At 42.2% G+C, this 22,120-nt stretch overlaps 1 protein-coding gene across 5 annotated transcripts in view; it reads left to right on the top strand.

Annotated features, from left to right (window-relative positions):
- SYCP1 (synaptonemal complex protein 1) overlaps positions 1-22,120 on the top strand; it is a 108,047-nt gene that overhangs the window by 2,845 nt on the left and 83,082 nt on the right. For all 5 annotated transcript variants that reach the window (XM_075910539.2, XM_075910538.2, XM_089773713.1 and 2 more), the window contains exons 3-8: positions 116-162; positions 5,931-6,095; positions 6,998-7,065; positions 7,270-7,343; positions 9,424-9,482; positions 14,079-14,148. In XM_075910539.2, the coding sequence (XP_075766654.1) occupies positions 116-162; positions 5,931-6,095; positions 6,998-7,065; positions 7,270-7,343; positions 9,424-9,482; positions 14,079-14,148 (483 nt within the window). The remainder of the gene's footprint in view (positions 1-115; positions 163-5,930; positions 6,096-6,997; positions 7,066-7,269; positions 7,344-9,423; positions 9,483-14,078; positions 14,149-22,120) is intronic.

Here is a 22,120-nt window from a genome sequence, read left to right as displayed (position 1 = left end):
ATGTACTAACAAGGTACTTCTAAATATTGTAACATTTTGCTTAGTCTTAAACTATGGTAGTATATTATGCAGCTTTATTTAGAAAAATATTTATCAAAATATCTTTATTTTTCAGATCCTGTTTCACAGAAAATAAATTTTTTGCCTAGGGTAGAAGAAGAGGTCAGTTACGGGTTCACACTATGAATCTTGTATCTCAGCATCTCACAATTTTTAATGTATTTATTCTCCCATTGTTCCTGTGAGGTACCAAAATACTGTTTTAGATATGGGGAAATAGAGGCACTGACACACTCGATCTGACAGAGAAGGTCTGTGGCAGAGCAGGGAATCAAATTCTGGTCTCCAAAGTCTTAGACAAGTACCCTAACCATTGGCCAACCTTTCACTTATACATAATACACTGTATGGAAACTTGAAATAATTTATTAGCATGAACTGCTGAAATACTAAATTACAGAATTATACTTTCAACCCATTTTCATCAGTGCTGTTTTGCTCCTGTTACGGTGCATCTGATGCGACACTTAGCAAAGTTTACAGGAATTTCAGTACAGTATACGACTTGGGTCAAGAATGTTGACAGCTGCAGTCTTTGAAATCCAACAGGTTTCCAGACCATTTGTTGTAGGTTTCCTCTTGTGAGTCTTGTTGTTTCCATTTCCGCTTGGACTGAATTTCTTTAGCAGCTAATAAAGCACGATCATGCTGTAGTAATTCCTGGTGAAGCCATAGAATGAGGATAAAATTTGGTGACCCTTAAAGTCATGTTTGTTTGTTTTGTTTTTTAAAGAATGGAAAAAAATATGACCTTGTGTGTCTGAACTGATTTTCCTTTCCTCTGAGCTGCTTGAGACTATTGATCTCTACCATTTTTTGTGTGGTGCTCTGTAGTTCTTGGATATCGTAATTGACTGATAGAATTAACAGCACACAAAGTCCCTTTACTGCAGAAAAAATGTAGGAATTCTTGGATATGCTCTCTGGAGTCCTATTGATTTTACACCTTACTTCTCAACTTTTGGGCATTGGAAGTTGGTATGAAATCTTAGGCCTAATGGAATTAGTAGCAAAACTCCCATTTACCTCAGCGGAGTTAGGTTTTATAGACTCATAGACTTTAAGGTCAGAAGGGACCATTATGATCATCTAGTCTGACCCCCTGCACAGTGCAGGCCACAGAATCTCACCCACCCTTCCTAAAATAATACTCTCACCTATATCTCAGATATTGAAGCCTTCAAATACTTTGAAGACCCCAAGATGCAGAGAATCCTCCAGCTGTGATCTGTACCCCATGCTACAGAGGAAGGCGAAAAACCTCCAGGGCCTCTGCCAATCTATCCTGGAGGAAAATTCCTTCCCGACCCCAAATATGGCGATCAGCTAAACCCTGAGCATGTGGGCAAGACTCACCAGCCAGATACCCAGAAAGTTCTCTCTAGTAATTCCTATTATCCCTCCATTGACCTATTTCCCACTGATAATGAATGGTCAATTAGTTACCAAGATCATGTTATCTCATCAAACCATCCCCTTCATAAACCCATCTAGTTTAATCTTGAAACCAGATAGATCTTTTGCCCCCACTACTTCCCTTGGAAGGCTGTTCCAGAACCTCACTCCTCTAACGGTTAGAAACCTTCATCTAATCTCAAGTCTAAACTTCCTACTAGCCAGCTTATATCCATTTGTTCTTGTGTCCACATTGGTATTAAGCTTAAATAATTCCTCTCCCTCCCTGGTATTTATCCCTCTAATATATTTAAAGAGTGCAAGCATGTCCCCCCTCAGCCTTCTTTTGGTTAAGGTAAACAAGCCAAGCTCCCTGACTCTCCTTTCATAAGACAGGTTTTCCATTCCTCGGATCGTCCTAGCGGCCATTCTTTGTACCTGTTCCGGTTTGAATTCATCCTTCTTAAACATGGGAGACCAGAACTGCACACAGTATTCCAAATGGGGTCTCACCAATGCCTTGTATAATGGCACTAACACCTCCTTATCCCTACTGGAAATACCTCGCCTAATACATCCCAAGACCGTATTAGCCTTTTTCACGACCATGTCACAATGGCGACTCATAGTCATCCTATAATCAACCAGGACTCCGAGGTCCTTCTCCTCCTCCGTTACTTCCAACTGATGTGTCCCCAGCTTATAACTAAAATTCTTGTTGTTAATCCCTAAATGCATAACCTTACACTTCTCACTATTAAATTTCATCCTATTGCTATTACTCCAATTTACAAGATCATCCAGATCTTCCTGTATGATATCCCGATCCTTTTCTGAATTGGCAATAGCTCCCAACTTTGTGTCATCCGCAAATTTTATCAGGACACTTCCACTTTTGGTGCCAAGGTCAGCGATAAAAAGATTAAATAATATTGGCCCCAAAACTGATCCCTGAGGAACTCCACTAGTAACCTTCCTCCAACCTGACAGTTCACCTTTCAATATGACCCGCTGTAGTCTCCCCTTTAACCAGTTGCTTATCCACCTCTCAACTTTCATATTAATCCCTATCTTTTCCAATTTAACCAATAATTCCCCATGTGGTACTGTATCAAATGCCTTACTAAAGTCACGGTAGATTAGATCTACTGCATTTCCTTTCTCTAAAAAATCTGTTACTTTCTCAAAGAAGGAGATCAGGTTGGTTTGGCACGGTCTACCTTTTGTAAAACCATGTTGTAATTTGTCCCAATTGCCATTAGCCTCAATGTCTCTAACTACTTTCTCCTTCAAAATTTTTTCCAAGATCTTACATACTACAGATGTCAAACTAACAGGCCTATAGTTACCCGGGTTGCTTTTTTTCCCTTTCTTAAAAATAGGAACTATATTAGCAATTCTCCAGTCAAATGGTACAACCCCTGAGTTTAGAGATTTATTAAAATTTTTTGCTAATGGACTTGCAATTTCATGTGCCAGTTCCTTTAATATTCTTGGATGAAGATTATCTGGGCCCCCTGATTTACTCCCATTAAGCTGTTCAAGTTTGGCTTTTACCTCAGATATGGTAATATCTACGTCCATATCCTTAGTCCCTTTTGTTATGTTACCATTATCCCTAAGCTCTTCATTAGCCTCATTAAAGACTGAAGCAAAGTATTTGTTTAGATATTGGGCCATTCCTAGATTATCCTTAACCTCCACTCCATCCTTAGTAATTAGCGGTCCTACTTCTTCTTTTGTTTTTTTCCTGTTTATATGTCTATAAAACCTTTTACTATTGGTTTTAATTCCCTTTGCAAGGTCCAAATCTACCTGACTTTTAGCCTTTCTCACTGTGTCCCTACATGCTCTAACCTCAATAAGGTAGCTTTCTTTGCTGATCCCTCCCATTTTCCACTCCTTATATGCTTTCTGCTTTTTCTTAATCACCTCCCTGACATTCTTGCTCATCCAACTTGGTCTAACACACCTACCTATACATTTTTTCCCTTTTCTTGGGATACAGGCTTCTGACAGCTACTGCAACTTTAACTTAAAATAATTCCAGACCTCTTCCACCTCAAGATCCATAATTTCTTTAGTCCAATCAACTTCCCTAACTAATTTCCTTAATTTATTAAAGTTAGCCCTTTTGAAATCAAAAACCCTAGTCTTAGATTTATTTTTGTTTATCCTTCCATTTAATTTGAACTGAATTAGCTCATGATCACTCGAGCCAAGGTTGTCTCCTACAACCATTTAATCTATGAGGTCCTTGCTACTCACAAAAACCAAATCTAAAGTAGTATCCCCCCTTGTTGGTTCAGCAACTACTTGATGAAGGAATTCATCAGCTATCACATCTAGGAAAATCTGAGCTCTATTATTATTACTAGAACTTGTTCTCCAGTCTATATCTGGAAAGTTGAATCTCCCATGATTACGCAGTTTCCATGAGTATTTTCACCCAGTGTAATCATCCATGACTGCCAGGATTTGCCTTCATCTATGTTGGAGGATCTAAGAACAATTTTCCGTTATTGTTATTGATTTCTAATTATGCCCTTTTTCTGTTTCTTATTCTGTGAAACAGTTGGTACACCGTGTTCTTAGTGGCTGCTATAAGCATTCAGAATAATGCATCAACGGTGCTGCAAAATTCCAGTTTAAATTTCAGCCCCTAAAGATTCAGCAGCTTGCTCTGCAATTTGTTACAGATGTCAGTGATTCTATTACCCCTCCTTTACTTACACTACATCAATGACATCTTTATTATTTGGACCCATGGTCAAGAAACACTGGCCACATTCCACTGGGATTTTAACAACCTACACCCCACCATCATTCTCAGCCTGGACCATTCGACATGAATGATCAATTTCCTGGACACCGCAGTACAAATCACTGATGGCAAAATCAATACCACTCTCTACAGGAAGCCCACTGACTACTACACTTACCTACATGCCTCTAGCTTCCATCCAAAACGCACCATATGACCCATCATCTATAGTCAATCCCTTAGATACAACTGCATCTGCTCCAATCCCACTGACAGAGACCAAAAACTTCAAGATATCTACCAAGCATTTGTAAAACTCAGTTACCCACCGGGGTAAATAGAGAAACAAATTGAAAGGGCCAGACGAATACCCAGAAGCCATCTAATTCTAGATAGGCCCAAGAAAACCAACAATAGAACACCACTTGTCATCAACTATAGCCCCCAACTTAAACCCCTCCAATGCATTATCAATAACTTACAATCTATACTGGAACAGGATACTACACTCCTAGAGGCTCTGGGGGACAGACCTATACTCTCCTATAGACAACCACCTAACCTCATGAAGATTCTTAATAACAACCACATATTTACTCTAGAGACACCATCACTGGACCTAAGCATGTCAGTTATACGATCAAGGACTCATATTCCTGTATGTCCAGCAATGTGATATATGCCATCATGTGCTGCAATGTCCCTCTGCAATGTATACTGGACAAACTGCTCAGTCACTTTGCCAAAAAATTAATGCACACAAATCAGACATCTCCACACACACAAACCTGTTTAGTCAACATTTTAATCTAACTGGCCATTTCCCTTAAAGACCTGAAAACATGCCTCTTTCTTCAAAGAGACTTTAATGCTACATTACAGAGGCAGACTCCAGAACTTGTATTTATGCTTAAATTAGACAGGTTGTGAATGGGCCTTAATAAAGATGCTAATTACCTTACACATTACAAAGACAGCCTCCCCACCTTTTGATATTTGTAGTAACTCCAGATTAGCCATTTAATGACTTACAATAAGCTATTTCCTCCTTCCTTGTCCTTCACCCCTACCTTCTGTTCTAGCAGCTGATTTGTTAGTATATAATCTGTTTACTTTCTTCATTGTATTCCTTTGTTATATATGGTCATGCCAATTCACTTTCAAATATGATCTGAAGAAGTAGGTCTGCCCCACCAAAGCTCATCACCTAATAAACTATCTTGTTAGTCTTTAAAGTGCTATATATTTTTTTCCTTTTGTTTTACTAAGATCAGACTAAAACGGCTATTCCTCTCTTACTTTTCAACAATTCTTACGATATTTCTAAGAAGCAGATGTGTGTATAAGTTGAACTTCTGTAGTCTGGCAACATCCGTGGTCTGGCATGATTTTAGCTAGCTGGATATCCACTTCACATGAGTGGGTCAAGTTTCCTGCAGTCCTGTAAATTTTGTTCACAACTACCAGTTCTGGCTCTCAATGTTCTGTGCTGTTATTTAGCTCTGATTTACTCCTAAATGTCTTTCAAGAGCCCAGTAAGCAGAGGAAATGTTGGTAATGCTGCTAGACAATATTGACCTCCTGTGGTTCAGAAAATTCTCTGGTTTGGCACCAGTTGGGTCCCAAGGATTCTGGACTACAGAGGTTCAACCTGTAGAATATTTTTAATTAAACAGTATTTCAAATTAATTTGTGAAACCTATTTCAATAGAATGTAGAGACAATGCATGAGCTTTATTCAAAACTCTACAAAGAGGCTGAAAAGATCAAGAGGTGGAAAGCAACTATAGAATCTGAACTGAAGCAGAAGGAGAGAAAATTGCAAGAAAATAAAAAGATTATTGAAGCACAACGTAAAGCCATTCAGGAGTTACAGGCAAGTTTTCTCTATGATACATTAAAATATATGTTTAAGAATAAAAACATTCTGAGAAAATACAAATATAATTCTGATTCTGATAATATTCAATAATGATTACAACTCAAATTATTTTAAGCAATTATTTTGGGGAAAAAATTGGACAGTTTCCTTTTTACAATTAAAACTTCATTATTTAATTTAAAATGTAAAAATGTACCCTCAGTAATGAATATTTTGTCTTGAAAGAAAAAAGTGATTTAATCTATACAAAGAAAAAAAAGAATGTAATTAAAACATGAAATGAATCTTTTCTGTAACATAAAAAGAGTACAGTGAAACTTGATACTTTTATTCCCCCTTCATAGAAACTATATCACAAAACATGGTTCAAAGTTAAATATTGCAGTGACGGGCTATGTCTAGACTACACGGTTTTTTTCTAAACAACTTCACCTGCGTCTAGACTGCCACCGCGTTCTTTCGAAATTAAATCGAAAGAATGCGGTGGTTTTTTTGACAGCAGTAAACCTCATTTTACAAGGAAGAAAGCCCTTTTACAAAAAAGCTCTTTTGAAAAAAGGCATTCTTGACCGCAAACAGGGCTTTTTCGAAAGAGAGCATCCGGATTGCCTGCGTGCTCTCTTTTGAAAAAGAGGATCACTTTTTTGAAAAAGTTGTGGCTGTCTAGACTCTCTCTTTCGAAAGAAGCTTTTTCAAAAAATTTTCGAAAAAGCTTCTTTTGAAAGAAGTGTGTAGACTAGACATACCCACAGTGAAATAATAGTACAGAGAGAGGCAATAGGAGGCATAGTTAACTGTGCAGAAAAAATATATTACTAGGTGAGATTTGAAATGAAATGGAGATAGATAATTGTATTTTGAATAACATTTTTTATTTGCATCTCTTATAAAACTAGTTTGAAAATGAAAAACTAAGTTTGAAATTGGAAGATGAGATATGTGAAAATAAAGATCTTCTACAAGAGTGAGTAATATGAATAAAATGTTTTAGAAAAATTAGTTTTCATAGTGAACAACTCTCATTTTTTAGTTATAATTTTAAATAACTGCTCTTCAGGAAAGACATGTGACTGCAAAGTTTCTTAAGGCAAATACTTGTCACTTTTATATCTTTAAAATACTGTGAACTCCTGTAATATTATATTAAAAAAGCTTTTTCTTCTTTCAGAAATACTGCAACAAGACATTTGTGTAACCTGCTCAAGGAAACCTGTGCTCGATATACGGAGAAGTCCAACAAATGTAAATATTATTTAGATATTGTTTTACATTTGTAAATGCACAGTGTTCCATGGTAGAATAAACTTTTTCTGCTGGCATGGATTCTAGTCTAGTTTGAGTAACTTGTGCATGGCTCATCTCGTTAAGATAAAGTTTTCTATAGAAAATAAGCAATAAACCTAATAGCTATTAGTTTTGTGGTCTTAATTTCATTGACTGGAGCAGCTCTCTTCCTAAGCAGTGTGGAACCAAATAAGCACATCATCCAGGTGTTCTCTATCTTACATTGGATACCCATTTAGGCCCTGATTTGGGAAGATATTTAAGCAGATGTGTAAATGTAATAGTCTCATTAAATATAATTTAAGTACTTTACTTAAGCACATGCATAATTTTCTTTCCTGATTTGAGACTTTAATCTTGAATTTGATCTGGATTAATCTTCAGAACCCACAGTGGTGCTGGACCTGTGCTACCAGTGAGTTGCTCAGTTTCTTTGGCCTCAACCCTGCACAAACGTACACATTTAAATTTAATATTGTGAGTAGCCACATTGTTGACCATTATCTTTCGTGAGAATTGTGGTCTGAGGAGCAACGACATTGTCAGCTTCAGGGGTGAAAGTCTTAAGTGCAAGATGTAGAAGATTTGTAACAGTTGTTTCCTGGCTTTGAAACCTTTTTCAAAGGCATTGACATCATCCCTCTTTAGTCCATACAAAACGAAGCTGCCAATATAATTTTCTTTTCCTGTTGCACTATTTCACAGATCCCTTTGGATCTCTCTTCTGATCCTGATTTCCACTGTATCAAATTCAAATGTTTTGTTTTCATCTTGGAGGCCTTTCATAGCTTCATCTTAGTTATTTGTTTTTGTCATTCATCAGCTCCATATTCCTTTGTCTCTATCTATGATGTTTGCCTTGATAGTCCATTTGGCTGCTTTTTCCACGTGATATCACACTTTCTCTGTGCTCTCTTACATGTGGAACACCTTTACAGAATTTATCTTTAAAATCAGTGCCCCCTCAAATTGCTCAAGACCCATTTTTGCCATAATGGCTATTGGAAATTGGCCAGCTAATGAATCTTTTATATACGTTTAAAAAATTTGAGTGATTCAGAAACATGCAGTTGTATGTGGCCCTAGCATGTGTAATTCTGGGACCATATCACTTGACCTCCTTATTCTTCAAGTGATCTCAATGAAACAATGGAACTATCGACTCATCTTTAGTCCCGCTGTTGCTGCTTATTGATGTATCAGAATTTGTTATAATAATAAAAATAATACGGTTATACAATTTGATCCTAGATTTACATCTAGCCTGCTTTTCTGTCTGGAAGAAGTGGGATTCAGAATGAAAAGATGTAACTTGATCTGGAATGATATTTAAATAGAGAATATATATATTTTTTTCTGCCTTGCATAATAATTTTCCAACAATATTTTTGCAGACATTTTGGTAAAATGACAAGAAAAAGCTATATCCGCATATCTATATAAATGTACTGTGTGATGAAATGCTTAGGTAACTCTTGTTGCCCATGTTGTATATTTTTATTGCTTATGGTATACATTAGGGATGTAGTAATGCAAAGCTTATCCGTTAATGTTATAGACTACATGCGTTTTCCACCTACCCCCCTCTTTTTTTTTTTTTTTTTTTTTTTTTTTTTTAAAGCAGGCTGGCCAGCAGCCCAGCTCAGTCCTGGTTTGCACCAGATCTGGGACCTACCTGTGCTGCGGCTCTGCATTTAAAGTGTATTAGGAGCCAGGCAGGTAGGTAGCCTGGCTCAGTTCCAGCTCGTGCTGTGTCCGGGAGCTCAGCCCACCTCCCTCCCCCCGAGACAGGGGCTGCTGCTTACCCCTCTGTATCAGAGGCAGCGGCATGGGGCAACAGGCGGCCAGTCTGTGAGGGGAGACGGTTTTTAAACTGGCTCCACTAGCGGACCAACTCCCACCTGGTACCCTGTGCTGCTGCCTCTGATTGGTAACCAATACAAATTCTTGGAGTTAATTGACTATTAACTGATATTTAATATCCCTAGTACACAATTTTAAAAGTAAAATTTTGTTCAATGTATTTTTACATTGGCAGATGAACATGAAAGAGAAGAAACCAGACATCTATATGTGACACTTAATAATAATATTGAGGTAAGTGACTAATTGTAAACTATTTCAAAACAACTCTGAATTTCAACAGCTGAATTGAGTTGATATGAATGCTGAGATTCTTAAATACAAAACACATTTGTCATTCATCTACAGGAGGTTCAGTGCCGCTGCTAGGAACTGGGATGTAGATGGTCTGGACTAATGGAAGGGACTGAGATGGGTAGTTGGGGGTCCGGTCAGAGTCTGAAGCCAAAAATCAATCTAGGGGTCAGAGACAGGATTGATAGGGATGATGGTCTGAACAAGACATAGTGGCAGGAATGAGGCAAGAATCAGGCACAGAGCAGGAACAAGGCAGGAACTGAGGAACTTGGGTAGGAGCAAGATAGGGGTCAGGTCGGGCACAGGACAAGAGCAGAGTGGAACTAGGAACAAAACTGGATGCAGATTGCAAAAGAAAGATAATAATGGGGTCTATTGCAGCAGTACGAAAGAGTCTGCTTAGTTGGTCAGACGGCCCTGCCTGGGGTCCTTCCTGGTGAAAGTAATGGGTATGAGCAAGTCAGATGGCTCCAGGCCTTGGGTATTCCAATAGGAATTCCTGTGAATCTTAGAAAGTTAGGACTAGTGAGATGCTTGCTTTTATCTGTTTTCATTGGTGACAACAATGGATTGTATCAGACCCGGGCTCCTTGCTCCCCCAAACCTTGTAGGTCTGTTGAAAGTGAGGATGCAACCCCCTGAATCTTTACAGCCCCTGCCTTTATATTTGGAATATCCCTATTTTTGCCAAGCAAAGTATTTTTAAAAGGATGTGATCTATAGTTCTATAGCTCCTAAACTAGACTTTTAGGCTCCAGTACTTTTGATTTTTCTCTGTGGCTCTGCAGCAAATCTGAACAAGTTCAGGCTCCTTTTAGAAATGCTAACTGCTTCAGGGAGTAACGTAACCAGTATTTGCAGTGACAGAGGATAGCCGTTTAAGAACAAGCCAGTATTAGTCAGTTTAAATACAGCATTTGAGAGTCCTTAGGTCAGCATGGAAAATAGTCTATATTAGCAGAAAAAAGCTGCACAATTTCATGGCGTTCTTGAATCTATCTTAGTCTCTCTCTCCCAGGCCCTGCCTTTCTCTCCAGGCAGCGACAAAACTTAAACTGTTGTATTTGTACCCTTATAGATGCAACCTAACTTGTCTCCCAGTCAGATAAAAGTTAATTTTCAGTCATTGAGTCTCCTGTCATCCCTCAAGGATGACATCTACTTATGTCTCACTTCTCTGTGCCAGGGAGAAATTAATCTCTTTGTACCTAGTGGGTAGCAATACAAAGTAAAACTGAATACATGGATTATTCATAAAACTAAAACAAGTTCCCATGGTCTCCCATTATTCACTGCCATTGTCACATGGACAGCTACTGGAAATGAGGGCCCAAATCTTGATGATCTATCTATATATCTGTCTGTCCGTCCATCTGAGTCTGTTCAAGAATTCCTCCTTAATGGTAAGAGCTAGGATCACCCAATTTGGTATGCAACTTCCTCTTTTCCTAACTTAAAGCAAGGTCAGGGTTTGGTTGTGCCAGGAAATGGGAAGTGCCTGGAATGGGAGTGTTTTCCATAATGTGTCAGGGCTTTTCCCCACTCTGGCACTCTGAGTGCAGAAGATGGGGGCCCCGCAAAGAACTCAAAAGAAAAAAAAAAACAAAACCTTTGCCTCTGCAGGCACTGGTACTAAAACCTTCTCCTCCAGAATCACAATATACACATTTTGGGGGATCGTTGCCACCATAAAGTGATTTTGATCCTAAAAACCAGGGATGAACAATTGAACCCACTCCCAGGAGTACCCCAAGCTCTTTTGCCTCAAAAGAGCTTGAAAAGAGGAAAACAAGCTGCAGTCCCTAGTAGTTGACCTGTCAGTCTGAGGCATGCATAACCATATAGACAGACACTCTCCAGTACACAAGAATCAAATCACCTTAAAGTGATTTTTTTTAAAATTACAAAACAAAAGATAAACTTGATTAAAGCATACTTGGCTGCTAGATGTTACAGAGCACCTAAGGAAAACAAATTAAAATACTGAGAAAAGTCTCTGGGCACAGTGCTAATGGTAAATGGGGAGAGGAGGCGTAAATTCACATAGAGCAGTTCAAACCAAACCACAAACTAAAGAAAAATTACCCTGAATGTGACTAGATTGACTTTTCCACTTCCTTACTTCCAATTTTCACTTTGTTCAGTCCACTCCCATGCCCCAAATTCCTTGGAGACATGGTAGTCCTGTCTGAGTTTAAATCATTCTATGTCTCTCAACTCCTTGTTTTTTCTCTCTCATACAAAGAAAGCAGGCAAGGAATCTATATGGCCAATTCAAATTTCATCCCTTTATCTTGACTGGTTCTCCTGGCCAACAGCTTTTCTAGCTATCTGAGTTTAATCCCTTCATCTCTGGGTGCTGATCTGTACTCCTGCTGTCCATTACAACATGGAAAGAGAGGGAAGGGGCAGAGAGGAGCAACACTATATTGCAGAGTGACCATTGGGGACAGTGATTGTGAGGGACAGCTATATTGCAGAGTAACCACTAGAGGTAGTCGCACCACCAAGAGAATGGCTGGCTGGGACTGGGGCTTGCCATCTTGTTGGCTACCTGACTGGGTAAGTGGCCCCTCTGGTCCAAATACCCTCCTATCCTTGGCTACAGCACCAAAGTGTGTGTGTGGGGGGGGGGTGATGAGGGAGAGTCCTTTTACACCTGGAGTGGGAGTGGGGAGAGGGAGAAGCCAGAGGGTGGAATGTGCGGTCTCTGCTGCCCTGGCCATCCCTAGGGAGAAGCCAACCGGATGGGTGACACCAAAGGCAATTGCCATCCCCTCCTCTGAACTCTCCTTCCCCTGAGTTCCTCTTTCTCCCAAACCCCTGCTCTGACTACTGCATCTTCTCTGCCCTGGCTCTCTCTTCAACATTCCAGCCTGACTCTTGCACCCTCCCATGTCCTTGGCCTCCTGCCCTAAGCCCCCCCAAGGTCCTTCCTGACTCCTGCATCCCCCACACTGCCAGCAGTGTGCCCTGAAGGTGCTGGGTAAGTCTTCTAGTAAAAACATAATTGTAAGACGGCTACTCAACTTTGGAAGCCCCGGGGGCCACAGTGATACTCACAGCACATGCTGAGAGCCGCAACTTCGGTGTGGGTGCATGTACATGCAAATATATATGCGAATAGCTTCTTTCACACTGACGGGCATGAATGCAAAGATTAAGGCAAGACTACACAACACACAGGCCCCATGTAAGTCAGTTCTGCTGAATCATAGAATCATAGAACTGGAAGAGACCTCAGAAGGTCATCAAGTCCAGCCCCATGCAATATTTACCCAATTTCCACTCATACGACAACACTTTTAATGAGCAACGACAGTCCAGGAATTTAACTACTAAAATGCATAGCAACAGAAGACCATTATATTGACTCACCAGCGTGTTCCCAATGGAGACCATATTCAAAGGATCTCACTTGCTGATTGTGTGTTGAACCCTATGTAAACCCAAACTGCACCGCAGGCTGCAAACAAACAGGCAGCGTGCCATGTGTTAAGTAGCCCGGTTGTAAGAAATCTGTTGGGTTGGTGGTGGTTTTTTAACGTGAAGAGCTGTATTTGAAAATGAACATACTTACAAACATAAGGTGCAATACAATTGTATCATGAAAATTGAAAATATACGCCAGTTTTAAGTACAGAAATCATACTAAGTAGAACAAAAATTTATTCTTAAGACTAGTTTACACTACTGTGCTATGCACTCTCCCATCAGCATAATTACTCCACGTGAACCAATGGCGGAGGCTATGTTGGTGGGAGAGAGTCTCCCCACAACATAGCATGATATAGCTGCCATTTTAATTTGATGTAACTTGCATTGCTTAGAGGGGTAGCTTTTTCACAACCCTGGGCAACTAATTTGTATAGACCTAAGTGGTAGCATAGACAAAGCCTTAATATATTTTGTGGAGGAACATGAATAGGTGGAGAAAAGATTAGGGATAAGAGGAAGATCTTACGATTTTTACACCATTTTTGTCTGGACTTTTGGCATTTTAAACAAAGTAATTGTAAGGCCCTTGGTAGAGTCTTGCAAAGTTCATTTGCCATTCCCCCCTGCCTTTTTTCTTTTTTTCTGAAGTTCATTGGGGAGATAGTGAGAATTTGAATATTTGTCAGTGAGAATGGAGAGGCATTTTTATCTTGGCGTATAACATTTGATATTAAAATAGTTAAGTTAAATGTTACTCTTTTTAACTTATGACTTTTAGTTATTACTTGTGCTCTATTAGCACTTAGGCACTCCATATTGTGCACCAGGGATACATTTTGTTAAGCACTGTACAAATATGTACCAAAAATTTGGTCCCTGCTCTAAAGTATGGAATTATTTTAAAAACTGGAAATTGAAGTAACTGATTTAAATTAATAGCTGTCTGTTTATAACTGTAACTCTCTTTTAACAAAGTACTTTTTAATTTAGAAACATTGGCTTAGAATAATGCATATTTTTAAATGGTGTATACATTACTTTTTCATTATAAGTTATTAACTATGAACATTTGTTGATATTTTTAAATTTTTTTAGAGAATGATATTGGCCTTTGAGGAACTTCGTGTGCAAGCAGAGAACTCCAGATTGGAAATGTGTTTTAAATGTGAGAATTCTGCTTTTACAATATGCATAATGTATTCTCTAGATCCTTGGAGATCTCATAACATACACCTTTGTCAGGAATGATAGGATTTATTAGAACCAATGAATTATAGGCACATTGTTCAGCATGTTTATAGGACATGCTTATGTAGTAATAAGGGGAGCAGATGCTCTTATTACAGCATAACTTGGTCCCACGACATGGCGGCAATTCCTGGAAAAGGTCAACGGGGTTCTAAAAATGGGCACAGAAGAGAAACTCCTCCATTCTTTAAAAACAAGGAGCAGTCTTGTGGCCCTTAGACTAACATTCATAGGTCATAAGCTTTTGTGTGCAAAAACCTACTTTGTCAGATGCATACAGTGGCACTTAGTCAGACACACTCTCTCTCTCTCTCTCTCTCTTTCTGTCTCTGGTTCTTCTTTGAGTGATGTCCCCGTGGGTGCTCCACTGTAGGTGTCGGGCTCATCCCGGCACCGCAGATCGGAGATTTTTCATAGCGGTGTTCGGCTGGACTGTGCACATGTGGTCAGTGCCTTGCGGTGTTCGAGCTCTTTTGCACATGCGCGCAGTCTGGCTCCTGCCAATTCCTTCCAGTTGCCCCCAACTGGGGATAGAGTAAACTATCTCTCCTCAACTGATTCCAGTCACAGTATTAATCCTTTGTGAATTAGTTCCAAACTTCGTTAGTTAGAAACACCATATTACGGGTTGGTTTTTTAAAGTTTTTTTTTCCTTCTGTATATAGTTAGTTAGATTAGGTATGCAACATCCTGTTGCTCTCACCCTTCAGGCTGAAAGGGGATGGGGGAAAAGAGAGAAAAAGAAAAGACTATGACTCATCATGCCTGGTTCACCAAATTTTAAAAAGTGCGACATGTTATGAAGCCATGTCTGCCTCAGATGGCCATTTGTGTTGTATCCGGTGTCTAGGCGAGGCTCACGTCCCACAGAAATACCCTCACTGTTCCACATTAATGGCAAGGGCATGTTGGGATAGAGAAATGCACCTCAGAATGATTCTGTTTGATAAGGCGCTCCAGCCATTGGACACGGAGTCCATGGCTGCTTCAGAACCGTCTGTTCCCCAAAAATGGAGAGCTTTTTCACCAGCCTCCGCTCTGCCCAAAAGAACCAAGGTGTCACCAACGTGCTCCCTGCCATCCCTTTCTTGGAGCATGGTGAGCATTGGGGACAAGCCAAGCACATCCGGCACCGCCTCTTCTCATTCCAAGACGGTTCCAGCCTCCAAAACAATGAAAGTGCCTTCTATGGTGCAGGCATCACGGCACCGGACAGAACTGAGAGATCTCGGCACCGGCGGCTTCGGTCGCAAGGACGGCACCGACCCCTCCATCGGCACCGACAGCCCCAGCACTGTGTGAGACACCACTGGCACTGGAAAGATCCGAACGGGTCCCGATCCACAAGAAGGCCTCATGTAAGACGGATAGACCATGGAGCCCTACCCCATGCTCTATTTCGCCAACTTTTTCTCCGGAACAGTCACCACCCCTTGCGGCTCCGGTATCTCAGGTATTGCATAGGTGACCACTCAAGCAGAATGGCTCACCTCGTTTCCCCACACTGCAGGGTACCATCTGAATCTACCGCAGAACCCATACGGTGCTCTTATTACTATTCTAGACTCATTTCAGTCTACCCACTAGCATCTACTAGAGCAGTGGTTCCCAAACTTTTCAGCATCATGCCCCCTTTTTGATTTTTGAGAAACCCTCACACTTCCCCACCTCTTCTTTACCATCATCCAACCCCCCCTTTTAACAAAAAATTCAATTAGTAATTTAAAATTAAAAATAAGAACAGTTTTTCTTGTCACAAAAATTTAATAAAAATGTAATTTAACATAAGAAATAGCAGAAATAAATTTAATTTGAAGAAAATGCAGCAGCATCCTTCACAAGGTGGAGAATCCTAGGTTTGAAATGAGGGATTTGGGTGGGGGAAGGGGTGAAAGGTGCAAACTCTGGGAGGGAATTTGGGTGTAGGAGGAGGTGGAGAAGGGGCTGCTGGCTCAGGGAGGGGGCTCCAGGTTCGAGAGTGTTGGTCAGATGGAGGGTTGGGGTGCTGAGCAAACCACAGGTTTGTGGACATGAGGGTGCAGAAGAGGCTCAGGGCAGGGGGGTTAGGAGTATGATGGGCACAGGACGCAGATTTGCAGTGTGTTGATTGTTCAGTAGTGTTGTGGCAGAAGACTGGGGATGAGAGGTGCTCAGGACAGGGGGTTCTAGTGTATGATAGTCTCAGGGTGTGTGTGTGTGGGGGGGGTGGGGATGCAGGAGTGTTATGATGCTGCAGCCAGATGGGGGGTTGGCCCCAATTGGGGCTTGTTGGCCAGGCTTCATTTTTAAATAAAATATGTCCAATACAAATGTTTCAGCATTGTCTTTCTTTATGGGAGGGGTGGGGAACCTGTTTTGGGTCAGGGAAAAATCAGTCAGGGACCACACACGTGAGATGCAAAAAAAAAAATCCACCCCTCATTGATGTGGCCCTAACTGAAACACCTCCCCTCCCATGGTACCCCCGCCCCATGGGGAGAGGGTTCACGGCCTCAGGCCAGATAAACTCTTCTGGGGTACCAGGGTAAGTGGAATTTGTGGATCCTCTCTACACTTGGAGGTGGAGCTAAAAATTGAGGGTTCTAGTGTGCAGTACAGGGGATCCAGTGTGCCAGTGAGTGGGATAGTGATGGGGTGCAAAATCTGGGTGGAAAATAGGGTACAGGTATAAGCTGGGGGTAGGTGTTTGGCCAGGAGGGAGGGGGCAGGAGTAGGGTGCTGATGGGTGTCTGGTTAGGAGGCAGGGGCAGAATGCTGGTGGTATCTGGGTAGGAGGTAAGAGCAGGGTGCAAGTGGGGCCATGGGCAAGTGGGGGAACGATGGGGGGGGACTGGGTCACCTTGCACCCCCCCCTTGAAATTTCTTCATGCCCTCCAGTTTGGGAACCAATGTTCTAGAGCAGCTTAGAAACATTCATTCTCCAGTATCTCCACATACTGCCTACTGGGAAGATTATAGGCACTCGCATTCTTCCAGACGGTCATCCCCAGGTAGACCACACTATCACTACGACCATTACCATCGTGGATCTCATCACTACTCTTTCCACTGATGTCACCGATCGCCTTCTCTAGAGGATGGTCCCTGTGTGGTTGAATGTCACCTAGATAACCACCAGTCTCGGCCTTGCCTCAATGCCACCCCCCTCCGCAGCCATCATCCCCTCAGCTACATCATTCTGAGCCTGAGGAGGGACAAGTCTCAGATAGGGAGGAGCAACCACCTGACAGCTCCTCCACAGATCAGTCTTCCTTTTCCCCCATTGAGGCTGTTATTCCCGGAGATGTCTCCTCTGGATGATCTTAAACAGTTTCAAGACCTGTTTAAGAGGATGGCAGCAAGTCAGGAGATCCAATTGGCAGAAGAACAAGGAAAACAGTACTGGCTCCTTAAGAACCTCCAAACCTGCTCACCGTTCCAAGATAGTGATTCCCCTGGATGAGGTTATTGTAGAGGCAGCGGAGGAAATTTGGCAGACCTTGGCTACTGCACCACCAATGGATAAATGGGGGGGATACGAAATACTTTGTTCTGTCTAAGGGCATGGAATTCTTGTTTACCCATCTGCAACCCAATTCGGTGGTTGTCGATGCAGCACATCATAGATCCAAAACGCCCCAATATAAGAATGCTACTGCGGACAAAGATAGGAAGCGCCTCGATTTATTTGGATGAAAAGTATATGCCTCTGCTATATTACTACTTCGGGTAGCTAATTACTCAGTGCTTTTATTGAACCACAATTTCAATAATTATACTAAATTGACAACCCTCATGGATCACCTTCCAGAATCCAAGAGGCCAATACTGAAGTCAATCGTCGAGGAAGGCTATGTATCTGCTAGGACAGGCCTCCAGATAGCAATGGATGTTACAGACACAGCTGCTCAATCAACAGCCACAGCAATCGTAATGAGAAGGATATCCTGGCTCCAAACTGTGGGAGTACCTAGGGACCTACAGAATACAGTTGAAGATTTACCTTTCAACAAACACAAACTATTTGCTGAAAAGACAGATGAGGTCCTCCCCTCGAGTAAGAATTCACATACTACATTACGTACTTTGGGTATGTACACTCCCCCGTACAGATGGAAATGCTGCTTCCTATACCGGAGACAGTACGACTACCCACATAACAGACAGCAGCAACAATGCGTGCGCCTTTGATCACCTGCATTCTCACCAGCGACCGCAACAACTTTGAAACCAGAATAACCGCATGCAGAACCAGCCGGCCGCGAAACGGATTTGATTCTTTAGTCGAGGGCATTACACTTCTTTCAGTTGACAAACAGCAGCATCACAACTCACCAACATTCCATTTCCGCCTGAGGCCATTTTACCACCGATCGTCTGCGATTATGACTGACCGCTGGGTTCTGGAAATAGTCGCATTGAGATATCCCATGCCCTTCCTATCTCTCCCACCACCTTCCCCGTCCCTCTTCATGGACCCCTCTCATGAGCTCTTGCTACGGGAAGAAGTCAATCATCTTTCCATAGGAGCAGTGGAGAAGGTGCCGGACGAGTTCAAAGGGAAGGGATTTTACTCTTGCTATTTCCTCATGTGCAAAAAGACAGGTGGGTGGAGACCCATTCTAGATCTGCGGAAGCTCAATTGTTACCTCCGCAAGCAGCGTTTCAGAACCGTCGCTCTTGCATCAGTAATCCCTGCATTAGACAATGGAGACTGGTTTGCTGCCCTCAACCTCCAAGATACCTATTTCCACATTACCATCCATCCTGCCCATAGAACACTCCTTTATTTCATGGTAGGCACAGAGCATTTTCAGTACTTACTTGCCTAAGACTTATGGACCCTATGGCAGTGACTACATGCATAATCCAACATGTGCACCTGCACTTTCACAGCCTGCAGCACTGGACAGCATCTGTCTATGCTCCTGCAAAGCACCACATTCACAGAATGGTGACTCCTCCAACCGACATTCGCAAATCCCTCAAATTGTGGACAGATTCGCAGAACCTCCTGTCCGGAGTACCCTTTCACCAACCACAGCCTTCACTCCACATCACCACAGATGCCTCCCTCATAGGTTGGGGAGCTCACATGGATGGTATGCTGGTCCAGAGCTGATGGTCACCAGATGAAGCATCCCTTCATATAAACTTTCTGGAACTCAGGGCTTTCTTCAGTGCTTGCAAATACGTCTGCGACTACATTCACAACGCCACGGTCAGAATTCTCACAGACAGCATCGCCACGATGTATTATATCATTGTCAGGGTGGTGCATGATCCCAATCCCTATGTGCAGAAGCCATTTGCCTGTGGAATTGGTGCATTCGGAACGACATCACTAGTAGCATCGTACTTACCTGGTGTCAGCAACATTACTGCAGACTCCTTGAGCAGACACTTTGCACCAGATCACAAGTGGGAGCTTTGCGACGATGTCCTTCACCATGTCTTCCAACGCTGGGAGTTTCCCCTCATATATCTTTTTGCTATCTACTGCAACAAGAAATGTTGTCACTATTGCTCCATAGCAGACATAGGTCCTGGATCCCTAGGCCATGCCTTTCTTCTCATCTGGAGGGGACCGCTCCTTTATGTGTTTTCCCCCCTGCATGCTAATACCCAGATTCCCAGAGAAGACTAAGGTGAATGTGGCCAACCTGATATTAGTGGCGCCCACCTGGACTCTTCAGTATTGGTTCCCCTTCCTTCAACAAATATCTCCGTACCCTCCATACCCTCTCCCCAACCTGACAGACCTCACCCAGAAACAAGGAGCCTTACTACACCCCCAGCCTCATACCCTGAAGCTGACAACCTGGCTCCTAATTGATTCAATGTATCCGAGGACCTTTGCTCGATGCATGTCAAAGAGATCCTAATGCACACTAGAAGGCAAAGTACTCTAACTACTTACCTTTCCAAATGGCGAAGATTCGCATCCTGGTGCTCAGGATACCACACAGAACCGAATACATCCCTTCTGCACCCAACCTTAGACTATATATTTTACCTGAAGCAGACCGGATTGGCATTAGCTTCCCTGAAAGTGCATCTTGTAGCAATCTCTGCCTTTAGGCATTCGATAGATGGCACCTCAGTGTTTGCCCACCCTACTGCCAAGAGATTCCTAAACGGACTCACTAACCTTAATTCTCCTTGAAGGCCTGTTCCTCCACCATGGAATTTAGATCTGGTGCTTGAAACTTTAACTAGACCACCATTTGAGCTTCTGCCCACCACTTCACTTCAAATCTTGACTCTAAAAATGGTCTTCCTCATTGCTATAACATCTGCCTGCAGAGTCAGCGAGATGGCAGCTCTGATGGCAGTACCACCATACCTAGTCTTTAATAAAGATGGGGTAGTCCTAAGACCCCACCCAGCCTTTATTCCCAAGGTCTGCTCCAAGTTCACATCAATGAACCAGTCATCCTACCCTCCTTTTATCCTAAACTGCATGCGTCTTCCCAGGAGACAACTCTTCACTCCCTTGACGTTAGTAGGGTGCTTGCCTTTTATATAGAAAGAACTAAGCCATTCTGTAAAACAGACCGTCTAATACTCTTGCTTGTGGACTGATCTAAGGGCGAAGCCATCTCATCTCATCTCAGTGAGTCGCAAAACTCATCACTTCTTTCATCATTACCTGTTACTCTGTAATGTCACACACTACTTCCTGCTCAACCAAAGGCTCACTCCACAAGAGCAGTAGCAGCCTCAGTTGCTTTTCTCAGGGATGTGTCCCTTAGGGACATTTGCCGTGCAGCCATGTGGTCATCCCATGATACCTTTGTGAGACATCACACAATCCAACACCAACTGGCTGCAGACACTTCGCTGGCATCAGCACTACTATCATCAACATTTAAATTGTGACTCTAAGACCCTCCTTCCGGTCTTTCTGGGTACTGCTACACAGTCACCTACAGGGGAGCACCCACAGGAACATCACTCAAAGAAGAAAAGGAAGTTACTCACCTTGGTGCAGTAACAACTGTTCTTTGAGATGTGTGTCCCCGTGGGTGCTCCACTATCCGCCCTGCTCCCTGCTTTGGAGTTTCTCATTGTTTTTCAGCTCTCGGGGTGGATTCAAGGAACTGGCGGGAGCTGGACTATGCACATGTGCAAAAGAGCGCGAATGCTGCAAGGCACCGACCATGCATGTGCGGTCTAGCCGAACACTGCTATGAAAAATCTCCGATCTGCAGCAATGGGACGAACCCAACACCTACAGTGGAACACTCACGAGAGGGATACATCTCAAAGAACAGTCGTTACTGCACTAAGGTGAGTAACTTCTTTTCACCTTATAGTGTTAACTCCCTTCTTATAACATACTAGTATATTTATGCCTGTCTGTATATAGTTTCCACTGCATGCATCTGATGAAATAGGTTTTTGCCCTTAAGCTTACGACTTACACATTTTTTTAGTCTCTAAGGACCACAGAACTGCTCGTAGGTTTTTACACTTACAGACTTAGATGGGACTTTTTATCCATTCTTTGTACTCATTTGGCTTAATATTATTCCTATTCAAGTCAATAGCAAAACTCCAATTGATTAAGTTCAGTGGTTTTCAAACTTTTTTTTTCTTATGTCCCAGTTGAAGAAAATTGATGCCCATGACCCAACATAATTTGACTAGAGTGTGGGCTCTGGGATGGAGCTGAGGATGAGAGCTTTGGAGTGTAAGGGGGGGAGGGGTCCCTGGCTTTCGAGGCATCAGGCCTGGGGCAGGACAGGCTTACTTTGAATGGCTCCTAGTCGGTGGTACAACAGTGGTGGTAAGGCAGGCTTCCTGGCACCACAGATCATGTTGCACCCCAAAAGCAGGTTCCCAGCCAGTGAGAGTGTGGAGCTAGTGCTTGGGGCAGTGCGTGGAGTCCTGAACACACTCTTCTT

Source organism: Pelodiscus sinensis, chromosome 27 (genome assembly GCF_052426305.1).
Source record: "Pelodiscus sinensis isolate ZL-2025 chromosome 27, ASM5242630v1, whole genome shotgun sequence".
NCBI lineage: Eukaryota > Metazoa > Chordata > Testudines > Trionychidae > Pelodiscus > Pelodiscus sinensis.
Note: the sequence above shows the minus strand (reverse complement) of the source record. Positions and strands in the feature narration are given on the sequence as shown.